The 16,272-nt window shown below is 48.1% G+C and overlaps 1 protein-coding gene across 1 annotated transcript in view; it reads left to right on the top strand.

Annotated features, from left to right (window-relative positions):
• Positions 1-16,272, top strand: part of LOC115468419 (disks large homolog 2-like) — a 216,709-nt gene that overhangs the window by 44,396 nt on the left and 156,041 nt on the right. The window contains exon 2 of the mRNA XM_030200104.1: positions 8,434-8,487. Coding sequence (XP_030055964.1) covers positions 8,434-8,487 — 54 coding nt within the window. The remainder of the gene's footprint in view (positions 1-8,433; positions 8,488-16,272) is intronic.

Genomic DNA, 16,272 nt, shown 5'->3' with positions numbered 1-16,272 from the left:
CCTTCCTGGCAGACAACATAATATCTTGGCATGCACATTAGTGGTGTAGCTACGTGGGGCCATGGGGGCCTGGGCCCCCCCTGCCGACGACCCTCTCGACCCCCCTCCCACCGCCAACCCGCCGTCGCCTACCTTTGCTGGCGGGGGACCCCCAACCCCCGCCAGCTAAGGTCCTCTTCTTCCGGCGCAAGGCTTCGTTCTGTTTCTGAGTCTGACGTCCTGCACGTTGTACGTGCAGGACATCAGACCCACAGAAACAGAACGAAGCCTTGCAGATCACCCAGCAACGCGGCCACTGGCTGATCTGCAAGGCTTTGTTCTGTTTCTTTGAGTCTGACATCCAGGACGTCACAGAAACAGAACGAAGCCTTGCAGATCAGTCAGCAACGTGGCCACTGGCTGATCTGCAAGGCTTCGTTCTGTTTCTGTGAGTCTGACGTCCTGCCTGACATGGACGTCAGACTCACAGAAACAGAACAAAGCCTTGCGCTTGAAGAAGAGGACCTCGGCTGACAGGGGTTGGGGTCCCCCACCAGCAAAGGTAGGCGACGGCGGGTTGACGGCGGGAGGGGAGGGTGGGGGTTGAGAGGGTTGTCGGCAGAGGGGGTCAAAGTTGTTGTTGGTGGTGGCGGCGGCCGGCAATGGTGGGGGAGGGGTCGAGGGCGCTGGGGGGGGGGCTAAAATGTGCCCACTCACCTCGGGCTCTGGACCCCCCTCCCGGCGAAGTCTGGCTACGCCCCTGATGCACATACCCCTGGATTCTGTGTATCGTGCCTAGAGATCTGTGCCAAAATCAGCGCAGATTATATAACAATGTGCTTAACTTAATAAGCTTAACAAGCTAATGAGTGCTGATAACAGCACTTAACAAGTGGGCATGGTTAAGGGCGGGGAAATGGGTGTTTTCTGGGCGTTCTGAAATGTATATGCATAGTTAGAGAAGATGGGCTCATTGTGCCTAAATCTACTTGCAGGGATTTACGCAAGGTTTTCATTGGTGTAAATAGATGCAAGTAGATGTAGGAACTGAGATATCAACTACCCATATTCTATATACTGCGCCTAAATCTAGGTGCTGATTATAGAATACGATTAGTCGGCCCTGATTTCAGCATCTATTTTGTTTTAGGCGCCATATATAGAATCTTCCCCATAAGGGCCAGATTCAATCTATGACGCCAAAATAAATCAGTGCCGAAGAACCCGCTTAAGCGATATTCTGTAATCTGTGCCTAAAGTTTAGCGCGGTTTATAGAACAGAGCTTAAGCATTAGGGTTGCGTGTAAATTTAGGCGCGACCGTTTGCACCAACAAAAACATGGTGCAAATCCCTTCCCACGCCTAAATGTACATGGGGAACACCATTCTGTAATTATATGCATAACTCAAAACCACGCCACCGTTCTGCCCGAAAACGCCCATAACTGTCCTCTTTCCATGCCCTCTTTTTCAGGCTGCATGTAAATTTTAGGCACGGTTCCCGCACCTACACATGTAACACCCAATTAAATCTAATTAGTGCCAATAATTGTTTGTTAAAAAGCCACTATAAAGAATATGCAAGGAACTACAAATCTGCTAAAGGTAAAAATAAAGAGGAAAAAGGACTTCAATGGCTTAGGTCAAGTCTTAGTGGTGTTCGAAAACGGTAACGGAATTCAAACATGCGTGGGATAGGCATAAAGGAATCCTGTGCAGCAGGAATGGATCCTCAGAAGCTTAGCTGAAATTGGGTGGCGGAGCAGGTGGGGGGAAGAGGGGTTGGTGGTTGGGAGGCTAGGATAGGGGAGGGCAGACTTATACGGTCTGTACCAGAGCCGGTGATGGGAGACGGGACTGGTGGTCGGGAGGCGGGAAATACTGCTGGGCAGACTTAAACGGTCTGTGCCCTGAAAAAGACAGGTACAAATTCAAGATATGAGTTTATCTTGGGCAGACTAGATGGACCATGCAGGTCTTTTTCTGCCGTCATCTACTATGTTACTATGTTCGAACTAATGACCTGCCTTACTTCTTCATTAGTCCTACAAAAAAACCTCCAAAATTATTACTTTTTATAACATTTTTCATTCATTATCCTAGTCTATTGTTATAATCCGTACTTGATTAGGTACATATCTGAAATTAAGCTGTCTCATTCTACAGTGCAACTGTTTCACGTTGGTTTCTTCAGGAGCATTGACAATATGCAGCAATTTCAGAACAGCAATTTCAGGAAAAGTAGCAAATTAATTTCTGTGGTTACTATGTAGCAACGTACGGTTAATCCGTAGTGCCTAAAATTCAAGAACGAATCTTATCTCCTCTTACCCCATCAAGCAGTATATGTTTTCCTGGAAATATACATTGATCCAAGATGTTGCCTATCATTTAGAAGGATGCTAACGTTGGTAAACCAATAGGGAAGAAACCCCTAATGAAGAAGTAGGGCGGGTCAAAGAATAGTTAAGCTCTGGAACTCGTTGCCAGAGGATGTTGTAACGGCGGTTAGCGTATCTGGGTTTAAAAAAGGTTTGGGCAAGTTCCTGGAGGAAAAGTCCAGAGTTTGTTATTGAGATAGACGTGAGGGACGCCACTGCTTGCCCCAGGATTGGTAGCATGGAATTTGGATTCCTGCCAGGCACTTGTGACCTGGATTGTGTGAAAATGATCCTCCCCTCCACCTGAGGATCCTCGGGATCTCCCCTTCACCCTTTGCCTCCCAACCTCCTGGTTCACTGCAGTCCACAGGGCAGGGCTCAAAGAAATCAACTTCAAAGCAAACTTAACAAGTTCTTTATTTTGCTTGGGATCCAACAGTCCAGCAGTGCAAAAAGACACAATACTTGAATCAACAAAAAACCTCACAATTCCCCCTGTTGCTCCTCTCAGGGGTACAAACACAGCAAGAAAAAAAAAAACAACTTTTAACTCCCAGGCTTCCAGCACCCAGCTGGGCTCCTTTTAGACAGTTTTATAGCCCTGGGTCTTCTTTCTCCCCCCCCCCCCCCCCTCTCCCTTGGGAGGGGGCAAAACACTGCAAGCAGTTCCAAAAAAACCAAACAAACACAGTTCTTGAGGCTTCAGCACACAGCTCAACCCCCTTCAGCTTCTTTTAGGCTTTTTAGCCACAGTTCACACTCCACCTTCTTCCTGCTGGGCTCAGCCCACTCCGAGAAAATCTCTCATCCCTCTTCAACCAGAACTCTTTAAACTCAAAGTTCATTCACAGCCTGAGCTCTGGAAAATGAAAAGGCCCCACCCATCTGGGTCACTCTCTCTAAGCACTGACCCATTCTCCCACATGACCTTTCCTCTTTCCTCTCTTAGCCCAGTTACCATACCATGAAGTTACCTGGTCCCTTATTTTGTTACCTAAGGAGTGAGCCCAGGCTGAGAGGTCCATAGGCTCTTCCTCGCTCTCCTCTCTTTCTCTCAGCCCAGCTTCTTGATACTCCATGGGTCCCCGTTCCACCCACTTTGCAGCTGTTCCTCTTTCCCTTGATTACCCTGCAGGGGCACCACCCTTTCCTTGTTAGAGTTAAGTACATAAGTACATAAGTAGTGCCATACTGGGAAAGACCAAAGGTCCATCTAGCCCAGCATCCTGTCACCGACAGTGGCCAATCCAGGTCAAGGGCACCTGGCACGCTCCCCAAACGTAAAGACATTCCAGACAAGTTATACCTAAAAATGCGGAATTTTTCCAAGTCCATTTAATAGCGGTCTATGGACTTGTCCTTTAGGAATCTATCTAACCCCTTTTTAAACTCCGTCAAGCTAACCGCCCGTACCACGTTCTCCGGCAATGAATTCCAGAGTCTAATTACACGTTGGGTGAAGAAATATTTTCTCCGATTCGTTTTAAATTTACCACACTGTAGCTTCAACTCATGCCCTCTAGTCCTAGTATTTTTGGATAGCGTGAACAGTCGCTTCACATCCACCCGATCCATTCCACTCATTATTTTATACACTTCTATCATATCTCCCCTCAGCCGTCTCTTCTCCAAGCTGAAAAGCCCTAGCCTTCTCAGCCTCTCTTCATAGGAAAGTCGTCCCATCCCCACTATCATTTTCGTCGCCCTTCGCTGTACCTTTTCCAATTCTACTATATCTTTTTTGAGATACGGAGACCAGTACTGAACACAATACTCCAGGTGCGGTCGCACCATGGAGCGATACAACGGCATTATAACATCCGCACACCTGGACTCCATACCCTTCTTAATAACACCCAACATTCTATTCGCTTTCCTAGCCGCAGCAGCACACTGAGCAGAAGGTTTCAGCGTATCATCGACGACGACACCCAGATCCCTTTCTTGATCCGTAACTCCTAACGCGGAACCTTGCAAGACGTAGCTATAATTCGGGTTCCTCTTACCCACATGCATCACTTTGCACTTGTCAACATTGAACTTCATCTGCCACTTGCACGCCCATTCTCCCAGTCTCGCAAGGTCCTCCTGTAATCGTTCACATTCCTCCTGCGACTTGACGACCCTGAATAATTTTGTGTCATCGGCGAATTTAATTACCTCACTAGTTATTCCCATCTCTAGGTCATTTATAAATACATTAAAAAGCAACGGACCCAGCACAGACCCCTGCGGGACCCCACTAACTACCCTCCTCCACTGAGAATACTGGCCACGCAATCCTACTCTCTGCTTCCTATCTTTCAACCAGTTCTTAATCCATAATAATACCCTACCTCCGATTCCATGACTCTGCAATTTCTTCAGGAGTCTTTCGTGCGGCACTTTGTCAAACGCCTTCTGAAAATCCAGATATACAATATCAACCGGCTCCCCATTGTCCACATGTTTGCTTCTCCCCCTGTTCCTGCTGGGGAAGGTAATCTCTGTACCAGGCTTTGCCCCGAGGTTGCTGGGAAATGTAGTCTCTTCCTCTCCTCCATTTTACAGGGGTCACAAACCTTTCTCTGCTCTCTCTCGGGGGATGCTGGGTAATATAGTCCTTTTTCCTCCATCCTTTTCTAGGGGGCATTACTACTTCTCTCGCTCTCTGGGGATGAAATGGAGGCAAGGCTCTGTTCTGCCTATGTCTGCTCGTGAGCCGCCTCCCTTCTTCCTCTTCCACTTCCATCTTATCTACCCCCAGGTCCTCTCCTTCACAATTGGCCACTGTTGGGAACAGGATGCTGGGCTAGATGGACCATTGGTCTGACCCAGTATAGCTATTCTTATATTTTTATGAGGACCTGTTTTGTACTACTGCTGGTAATTGTTTCCAGAACTCGAATATATAGAATAGTCTGTCCTGTGGCACTAGAAGGAGATTTATCCCTCACCTCTCATAGAAAAATTGTCCATTCAATAGATCAGAGCCCTTCTGGTGATTTGTATGCAGTAAAAAAATTGGCTCAGGTTTTCAAAAAATGTGTGATCCCTGAATCAGGTTTTTGGCTTTCCACCTTATAATTGAAAGAGAAAAATGCCTAGATTTCGACCCAAATCGGGAGATAGACGTTTATCTCACAAAAACGAATACATCGGTATAATGGAAAGCCGATTTTGGATGTTTTCAACTGCACTCCATCGCGGAAGCGTACAAAGTTGACGGGGGCGTGTCGGAGGCGTGGTGAAGGTGGAACTGGGGCGTGGTTATCGGCCGAGGAGAGATGGGCGCCTTTCGCCGATAATGGAAAAAAAGTATGCGTTTGTAGCTAGAATTTAGGGCACTTTTCCTGGACCCTGTTTTTTCACGAATAAGGCCCCAAAAAGTGCCCTAAATGACCAGATTACCACCGGAGGGCATCGGGGATGACTTCCCCTGACTCCCCCAGTGGTCACTAACCCCCTCCCACTACAAAAAATAATGTTTCACAACTTTTTATTTTCACCCTCAAATGTCATACCCACCTCCCTGGCAGCAGTATGCAGGACCCTGGAGCAGTTGTTAGGGGGTGCAGTGGACTTCAGGCAGGTGGACCCAGGCCCATCCCCTCTACCTGTTACAATTGTGCTGCTTAATGTTTAGTCGTCCAACCCCCCCAAACCCACTGTACCCACATGTAGGTGCCCCCCTTCACCCCTTAGGGCTATAGTAAAGGTGTAAACTTGTGGGCAGTGGGTTTTGAGGGGGATTTGGGGGGGCTCAACATACAAGGGAAGGGTGCTATGCACCTGGGAGTTCTTTTACCTTTTTTTTTGTTTTTGTAAAAGTGCCCCCTAGGGTGCCCGGTTGGTGTCCTGGCATGTGAGGGGGACCAGTGCACTACGAATCCTGGCCCCTCCCATGAACAAATGCTTTGGATTTATTCGTTTTTGAGCTGGGCGCTTTCATTTTCCATTATCGCTGAAAAACAAAAACGCCCAGCTCACAAATTGTTGAATAAAACATGGACGTCTATTTTTTTCGAAAATACGGTTCGGTCCGCCCCTTCACGGACCCGTTCTCGGAGATAAACGCCCATGGAGATAGACGTTTTCGTTCAATTATGCCCCTCCACGTCTTTTAAAGACAAAATGAGGTGCTATCTACAACATCAATACATAAATAAGTAAAATATGTTTTTGACCAGTGTCTCATGTTCAAATTATAACTTTCACCAGTCATTCTTCCATTAGGGTTGTGCATTCATTAGCACCCCTTTGTTTCGTTAACATGCCTTAAAAGCTTTATTGCACTGCATAGAAAAAGGAATTACCATATATACCCAAATATAAACCAAAATTGTATTTTTCCACTAAGAAAAGGGGGGAAAATGTTAACTCGAATATAAATTAAGGATTTATATTCCATCATTCCTCCCCTTCTCTCCCTCCCCTATGGTGCCTAGCATACCTCTCCTTCCCCTCTCCTCATGGTGACCAGAATTTCTCTGCCTCTCCTCCCTTTTCCTTGGTGGCTGGCACTTCTCACTCTCTTCCCTGCAGTGACCAGCATTTTGTTCCTTCTCCTGCCCCTTCCCCCATGGTCATCATAGGAGACAACTTTTCAAAATGATTGGGGTGTTAAACTCAAGGGAAATTACCTTTCTCAGGACACAGTCAAGGAGTTTGGTTAATATTGGAGGTGCTTGAGCACCCACAGAGCTGGCTTCTAAGAGTAGCTGGCCCTTTTCTCTCCCCCCCTCCCCTCCCGCAGTGACCGGCATTTCTTTCCCTCTCCTGTCCTCCCTACAGTTACTGGCATTTTTCTTTTTGTCAGTACCCGCTCCTCGCCGGCTGCCGCAGACACTGAAGTTATCGCACTGGGCACATGCTCAAAGCCTACAGATGCTCAAGGCCCTGTAGCGGCCCAGCGTGATAACTTCAGCATCAGCAGAAGCCAATGAGAAGTAGGTACTGGTAAGGAGAGAAATACCAGTCTCTGTTGAGGGGAGGAGAGAGATAATGGAAGCCACGGGAGGGCGGTAGGAGAGGGAGAGAAATGCCAGTCACCACAGAGGGCGGAGAGAAGAGAGAGAGAGATGTGCCGGTTACCATGGGAAGAGGGAGGAGAAGAATTTTATGCTAATTTGAATAAGAGTCTCGTCTTATGTTCAAGTATATACAATGGTTAAAAAGGAAGCAGTACAGAAAGTAATCCCAATATTTTCTCACAGACCCATGTTGCTGAGAAGAAGGGGAACTTATTAAACAATTAGGAAAATAAACACAATGTATGGAATTGTAAATATTTATAATGCCTATTAAAAAAAATCTTGTGCATCTACCCCCTAATTCTATATATAGTGCACAAAGCTGCATGTGCCTAAATGAGCCAACTAGCAGCGATAATTGGACACTATCAATTATTAGCATTAATTGACAATAATTGGAATTTATGCACGCATCTTTTTAGTCACTGTTCTATAAAGATCCGTGAAAAATTTTCACTGTGGATCCAAAAAGGGGGTGTGGCCATCGGAGGGAAATGGGCGGGTCAGGAACATTTCTAGGATTTGCGGGCAGTGTTATAAAATTTGGGGATCCATGCCTAATGAAGGCGCAGGGATTTATACCAGGGTACAGTTGGTGTAAATCCTCACGCTAACAGTGCCCAACTTTGAGCGCTGTTTATAGAATGGCGCTTAGTATGCATTTTTTTTGGTGCTCAAATTTAGGCTCTATTTACAGAATTGAGTCCCTGATGACCATGAAACATGTTAACCTATAAATGAACACCTGTGCGATCAAGGTGCACTTGCTGAAGAGTTCTAATGCGTGTTTTTAGAGTTGGAAAGTAAGGCCAGTGCCGGGCAGACATTGATGGTCTGTGTCCCAAAAATGGCAAAGATGAGCCAACTGTGTGTATTTTATATCACGTTCCTAGCATACTGAGTGTAGGTCACTAAACAGGATGGAATTCAACTTGTTTTGATGCTATGATTAAATACACCTTATTTATTGATTCTGTCTCTGTCACATATATGTAATCTTTACATTTTCGAATGATATGTCTTTGATATGCAATTCTCAAATCTTTCATTTTTTTTTTCAGGCCAGCCCTGCTCCGATACTTGTGAATACAGATACTTTGGATACTATTCCTTATGTAAGTGCCACATTTTATGTTTATAATAGTAGTTATAGGCATGCTTCTTACATTTGTAATTTAAATTTGACCTTATAGCAGCATCATACAGAGCATACAGACCAGTCCTTGCATCTCATAAGTACTTGAGGGGGTAATATCCAGCCTGTGGCGGTAAATGACGTGTTAGTCAATCCCAGCCGCAGGCCAAACTAGCCTTGTATATTCAGTGATGGAGCACGTGGCGCTCCTGGCATTTAATATCTGGGGATGTGTGCTGACCCGGAAGTTAATATGGCACTAGCCGAAATTCAGACTATTGCCCAGTTAACTTGGCACATAAAGTTAGAACAGTGTGACCTAAATTTGGGGGGGGGGGGGTCCTTTTACTAAGCCGCGGTAAAAAGTGACCTGTGGTAATGTGGGCGTGTGTTTTTGGCGTGCGTTGGGCCATTTCTTTACTGCGTCTGGAAAAAAAATGCATTTAATGTGTGGCAGTAAATGGCCGTGGGCTAAAATTAAAAGTAGAATGCAGTTATTTACTGCCTCCCATTGACCTAGCGGGAAGGGCTCACGTGCATTGAATCCAAGTACCCTGTTTCCCTGAAAGTAAGACATCCCCCGAAAATAAGACCTAGTAGAGGTTTTCCTGAATTGGTAGATATAAGGCCTCCCCCGAAAGTAAGACCTAGCAAAATTTTGTTTGAAAGCAGGGCCGCCAAGAGCCGGACAAGGCCGCCCCCGAGCTGCCCCCCCCCCCCACCCGAGGTCGCCGGGCCCCCCCCTCCACCCACCCTCCGTCGCTCCCAGAACTAACCTTAAACGCCTCCTTTCACCTTCGCAGCAAGCAGCAGCAGGGCAGACCTCTCCTTCCTTCCGTGCGTTACGTCAGGCGAGGGTGGGACACGGAAGGAAGGAGTGGCCTGCCCTGCTGCTACTTGCTGCGAAGGTGAAAGGAGGCGTTTAAGGTTAGTTCCAGGAGCGACAGAGGGCATGGGGGGGGCAGGCCAACCCCGATGTTTCCCCGAAAAATAAGACAGCCCCTGAAAATAAGACCTAGCGCATTTTGGGGGGCAAAAATTAATATAAGACAGTGTCTTATTTTTGGGGAAACACGGTAAATTTTCAAAGAAGTCAATTTAGGAGCATAACTCTCTCACCTCTCCGCCAGTGTGGTAGTGCCGACAAAGTCCTTTCAAAGTGAACAGGCTATGTCGGCATTGCCGCATGGGAGCCGCTAGAGCGGCTTTGTAAAAAGGGGGGGGGGGGGGAGTTAGAAGCATAAACCTTTCAGCTGCTGCGATATAAAGGAATTGGAGAAAGTGCAGAGAAGGATGACAAAAATGCTAAAAGGGATGGGACGACTACCCTTTGAGGAGAGGTTAAGACGGCTAGGACTCTTTAGCCTGGAGAAATGGCGGCTGAGGGGTGATATAATAGAGGTCTACAAAATAATGAGTGGGGTAGAGCGGACAGATGTGAAGCGTTTGTTTACACTTTCAAACAATAACAGAACCAGGAGACACAAGATGAAGTTACAATGTGGTAGGTTTAAAACAAATCGGAGAAAGTTTTTTTTTACTCAGCGCGTAGTTAGACTCTGGAACTCATTGCCGGAGAAGGTAGTGACGGCAGCTGGCCATGCTGAGTTTAAAGGGGGTCTGGATAGATTCCTGAAGGAAAAGTCCATTGATCGTTATTAAACTTTGGGTTTTTGCCAGGTTCTTGGGGCCTGGATTGGCCGCTGTCGGAGACGGAGTGCTGGGCTTGATGGACCTTTGGTTTTTTCCCAGCGTGGCGGTGCTTATGTGCTTATGAGCCCCAAAGCATTTTATTTATTTGTTTATTTATTTAGCAAACATTTGAGATTCCTCTTTCTATAAATCAAATATTAAGTAAGATTACATGCATGAATTTAAATTCTGTAATGCAGATAAACCGGAACTAAAATGATATAATTATTTAAGATTAAGACTTTAAGACACAAATAGCAATTTGCGGTATCCCTAAAAAATGTTTCTAAAGCTGGTCCTGGGAAAACTCCTTCATCAACATTGACTCTAAAATGTGGGATAGTCCTCATGTTGCTGTTGGTAGGAGATGGCACATCAATATTGCATTTTCATGGGGGACAGGCAGGTTCTGCAGGACTCTCAGGGGACCTGCCTATCTCTTGCAATGGAAAACATGATATGCAGTTAGCTATTTGATTGACTTGTGTGTTACTCGTGAATGATCATTCTGTCCTATACAATATGGAGGGTTTTTTTTTCTGTTTATATTTTATTATATTTTTGTTTTAATTTGTTGGGAACAGCTGCAATCTTTTGTAGCAGTGATGGTAGATCAAGAATTTTAATAAACATAAACATATCGAATCACCATCTCTTATTGGCAGGAATACGGGTGGAGGACTCTCACTCAGTTTAGGAGAAATGTTGTCCATATCCAGCCAGCATTTCAAGATATCCACAATGAATATTCATGAAATATCTTTGTGTGCAGCTGGGGCGTATCTGAGGTTCGGCGGTAGGGGGGGCAGGGGCTAGAGTGAGGGGGCACATTATAGCCCCCTAGCGCCATCAACCCTCCCCCCCTACCGCTGTCACCTACCCCCGAGGTCCGCTTCCTCCTGCCGGTTTTTTAAAATATTATTTCAGCTGGCGGGGGACCCCAACCCCCGCCAGCCCAGCCGAGGTCTTCTTTAACTTCTTCATCCTCGTGCTGTGAAAGCTGCATCCTTCCATTTGGACGGAGTCTGACGTTGCAGCACGTTGTACGTGCAGGACGTCAACGTGCTGCGACGTCAGACTCCGTCCAACTGGAAGGATGCAGCTTTCACAGCACGAGGATGAAGAAGACCTCGGCTGGGCTGCCGGGGGTTGGGGTCCCCCGCCAGCTGAAATAATATTTTAAAAAACCGGCAGGAGGAAGCAGACCTCGGGGGTAGGTGATGGCGGTAGGCGGGGAAAGGGTTGACGGCGGTAGGCGGGGGAGGGTTAACGGCGGTAGGGGGGGTCCAGGGCGAAATCTGCGGGGGCTCAGGCCCCTGTGGCCCCACGCAGATACGCCCCCAGTGTGCAGAACCTGCATTCTATGGAGATCTAACTCAACTGTGGATATCCGAAAAGCAGACTGGCTAGGGGATACGCTAGAACTGGCTTGAGAAACTATGGTCTAGAATTATACTGCCACTATATTGAGAGAAGAGAGATGTAATGTGACCAGCAGAAGTTTAGTGGTCCCTAACTGTATTTGATCACCAACATCGAGGGCTCCTTAACTGCACTGTATGCTGGAAAGTTAAAAAAAGTCATTCATGTGTGCCCTAATATTGTAGCCAAAGAAATAGAAGCAATTTTCTATATTGCTGTGGTCTGCTGCGTTTCCCTTTGATATAATGTAATATCAGTGCTTTTCTCCTAGTCTAATAGCAGACCATTTGTCACGCTGTCTGCCCTGCCATAATGAAAATCTGTGTGCTAAAGAAGGTACATGAGGCTTCACCCCTTGGAAGACGCTTTCATTTGTTGAGTTTATTAACTCGCGCCTTGAGGCAATGTTTTGACCTGTTTTGAGTTGGAGGGAGCATCATGCTCTTTTATCTTCCCAGACTCATCTCCTTGGCAAACTTATCCTAATTTGTTCTCATCCCCCCCCCCCCCCCCCCCCCCCCCCCCCAAGAATACTTCATTCTCTGTCTCTTCCTCCAGTTTCCTGGCCACTCATTCTCTATTTTTAAGCCCTTTAATGCCATCATTTATTTTATATTTTTATTACATTTGTACCCCGCGCTTTCCCACTCATGGCAGGCTCAATGCGGCTTACATATTATATACAGGTACTTATTTGTACCTGGGGCAACGGAGGGTTAAGTGACTTGCCCAGAGTCACAAGGAGCTGCCTGTGCCTGCAGTGGGAATCGAACCCAGTTCCCCAGGACCAAAGTCCACCACTCTAACCACTAGGCCACTCCTTAACATTCTATGTAGAAGCCCGCCCTTGCAGCCGCGCAGGCTTCTGTTTCTGTGAGTCTGACGTCCCGTCAGACTCACAGAAACAGAAGACTGCGTGGCTGCAAGGGCAGGCTTCTACATGGAATGTTGCTGGTGGAATAGCAACATTAACATTCCATGTAGAATCTCAAATAGTAGCAACAGAATCTCCAATAGTAGCAACATTCCATGTTGTTGTTACATTTGTACCCCACGCTTTCCCACTCATGGCAGGCTCAATGTGGCTTACATATTGTATACAGGTACTTATTTGTACCTGGAGCAATGGAGGGTTAAGTGACTTGCCCAGAGTCACAAGGAGCTGCCTGTGCCTGCAGTGGGAATCAAACCCAGTCCCCCAGGACCAAAGTCCACCACTCTAACCACTAGGCCACTCCTTTCAGCTGTACCCACAATAGTACGTTCTTCCTTGATTTGTACCTAGAAAACTATAAAATATCATTTCATTAGCATAAAATGGATTTTCTACTGGTTTATGTGGCTGTCACCTCTCGTCTTGACTATTGCAACCTTCTTCTCACTGGCCTCCCGCTTAACCATCTATCCCCCCTTCAATCTGTCCAAAATTCTGCCGCACGTCTTATCTGCCGCGTGAACCAATACTCTCATATCACCCCTCTCCTCAAGTCACTTCACTGGCTCCCGATCCGCTACCAGTTCAAGCTTCTCCTTTTAACCTTCAAATGCACTCAATCTGCAGCCCCCCACTAACCTCTCCACACTCCTCTCCCCGTATGTTCCCACCCGTAACCTCCGCTCTCAGGACAAATCACTCCTATCTGTACCCTTCTCCACCACCGCTAACTCCAGACTCCGCCCCTTCTGCCTCGCATCACCATATGCCTGGAACAGCCTTCCCAAGCCCATACGTCATGCGCCCTCCCCGCCCATCTTCAAGTCCTTACTCAAAGCCCATCTCTTCTCCCTTGCTTTTGGCACATAACCACCTTCCCTAGTTATTGTGTGGTGGGTCGCTCAGTCAGGGCCGTGCCGATGCGGTAAGCGAGGTAAGCATGGCAGGAGGGCGCCATCCTCTGGGGGGCGCCCCGCCACACCATGTTTACCTCGCCCTCTTCTCCCCAGATCCTTTTTTTTTTGGTTTAAATTTACCTCTCCGGCGCGCGGCAGCGTAAGTGAGAAGGAGGCGGCGCTCCCCCGGCCGCCCCGACGTGTCTTCCCTTCGCTCGGTTCCGCCTTCTTCTGACGTAATTTCTGACGTCAGAAGAAGGCGGGACACAGCGAAGGCAAGACACGTCGGGGCGGGGGAGCGCCGCCTCCTTCTCATTAACGCTGCCTACGCTGCAAGCGCCGGAGAGGTAAATTTAAACAAAAAAATGGATCTGGGGAGAAGAGCGCTGGTAGTGTAGCGCTCGTTTCGGGGGGGGGCGCCGGAGAGGCCGACTGGGGGGGGGAGTGCTGGAGAGGCCAACTGCAGGGGGGCGCCGGAGACCCTAGGCACGGCCCTGCGCTCAGTGATCATGAAGGGTGGCCTGGCATTTGAGTACCGACACCTTTTTCACTAGAAAAAATGCACTGGGTGAAATTGATGTCTAATCTGGAACAGTAGGCAACTGAGGAGAAATAAACACCTATTTTAGGAAGCATGATAGGAGTCGGACAGACTAGACTAATTGTTCCAACGACTGGGGCAGTACAAATGTTTGAGCTAATGAGATATTGTCAGACGTGTAGTATGATTATGCTGTACTTATTTATTTGGATTTGGCTCACACTTTTCATTTGTATCTCAAGGCAGGTTACATTCAGGTACAATAGGTATTGTACTCCTTCTGCCTCGCCTTACCCTATGCTTGGAATCAACTTCCTGAGCCCTTACGCCAAGCCCCCTCCCTACCCATCTTCAAATCCTTGCTCAAAGCCCACCTCTTCAATGTTGCTTTCGGCACCTAACCTTTATACCTTTCAGGAAATCTAGACTGCCCCTATTTGACTGACTGTACATTTGTCCTTTAGATTGTAAGCTCCTTTGAGCAGGGACTGTCCTTCTATGTTAAACTGTACAGCGCTGCGTAACCCTAGTAGCGCTTTAGAAATGTCAAGTAGTAGTAGTAGTAGTGGTAGTAGTTATGCAGAGATGTCATCCACATTGGTGGAACTAATTTTTAAAAACAGCACTTAATTAGGTACCATGGATGTGCCAAAGTGTGGGAACTCATCTACTAACCAGGAAAGCAGAATATGAAATTTGAAAATCAAGCAAACAGATTTGATAATGTACAGAGTAGATTTTCACACACAAAAAAATCCATATTGCAAACAAATGCAAAAGAGATAGGACCAAGAGCCTTTTGTCATAGAAGGAATGAGAGAGAGGAGCAGAAAGTTGGTGTCACAGGACAGTAATTACTCAGTGAAAGAAGAAAGAAAAATGTAGCAGTGACCTAGGTGTTATTATTTGACAGAGAGATACTTCACATCATTAACCTATCATGCCCCTACAAATTAGTTACGTGTAATATTTCACACATGCCATGCTTACCTAGCGATATTTGGTCGAACAGATTTATGGTTATACTGTGGTACATAAATCCAGGGCCGCCGAGAGGGGGGACAGGAGGGACAAAATTCCCCGGGCCTTCGGGGGGGGGGGGGGGCCCAGCACTGCCGCCGCAGTCCAGCCCGCCCGCCCTCCATCGCTCCCTGCCATTGAATTTAAGCGCCTCACCTTCGAAAGCGCAGCAAGCAGCGGCAGACCACTCCGTCCTTCCGTGTCCCGCCCTCGCCTGACATAACTTCCGCTAGGGCGGGACACAGAAGAAAGGAGTGGTCTGCCGCTGCTTGCTGCGCTTTCGAAGGTGAGGCGCTTTAGATCAGTGCAGAGGGCCCGGGGGTGGAGAGAAGGGGGGACCCGGCGACCTCGGGTGGGGGGGGGGGGGCACGGGGGCGGCCTTGTCCCGGGCCTGGCCCAGTCTCTCGGCGGCCCTGCATAAATCAGAATGTCAACAGGCCCACCAAGAGAGGGGGGGGGGCAAGATTCCCCCAGGCCCGGCCTCCAAGGAAGGCCCGACATAGGGGTCTGTCTCTCTCCTGCTCCTGACAGGACCTGGATGATCGCGTCCTGACAGGAGCAGGAGAGAGAAAACTCCGGCGCTGCCCCCCCCCCTTAGAGGCTGGGGAGGAGCAGACACAGGGCTTCGGGGCCTCCGGTTTGGCTGGTGGGGGTCCCCAAGCCCTGCCAGCAGAAGCCCTTCCTCCAGCGCTGTTCTCTGTCGCATTGCGGAAAAGCAGCCGCAGGGCAGGCAATGCGGCGGAGAACAGCGCTGGAGGAAGGCTTCTGCTGACGGGGCTTGGGGACCCCCACCAGCCAAGGTATGTGGAGTTGCGGTGGGGGGCATGGAGGTGGGGCAAAATGTGCCCCCCCCACACACACACACACACTTTGGGCTCCGGCCCATGTAAGGAGGTATATTAGAGTCAGGAAATGGGTGGAAGGGAAAGGAGAAACAAACACATAAAGGAAAGGATAATAATCCCACTCCCCCGGGTAGAAAAGAGAACGAGAGAAAAGCTGCAGGACTGTGGGTGTTATTATAAGAGCCTGGGAAAGCTGCAAAATAGTGTTTTTTAGCAGGGGCGTAGCCACGGGCGGGCCTGGATGGGCCCAGGTCCAGCCACTTTCCCTCCAGGCCCGCCCAACCAACGTCCGCCCCACCCCGCCGGCGCCGCAGTCCCCACCTGCATACCAGCTCCGTTGACGGGGAGAGATGACCCTCTTCTGCCTCTGACACCCAGCCTTAAAAAAAGAAAACGGAAGAAGCGCCTTGCATCT

This window comes from Microcaecilia unicolor, chromosome 4 (assembly GCF_901765095.1).
Source record: "Microcaecilia unicolor chromosome 4, aMicUni1.1, whole genome shotgun sequence".
In the NCBI taxonomy this organism is placed as follows: domain Eukaryota; kingdom Metazoa; phylum Chordata; class Amphibia; order Gymnophiona; family Siphonopidae; genus Microcaecilia; species Microcaecilia unicolor.
The sequence above is the reverse complement of the archived record's forward strand: the minus strand, read 5'-3'. Positions and strand labels throughout refer to the sequence as shown.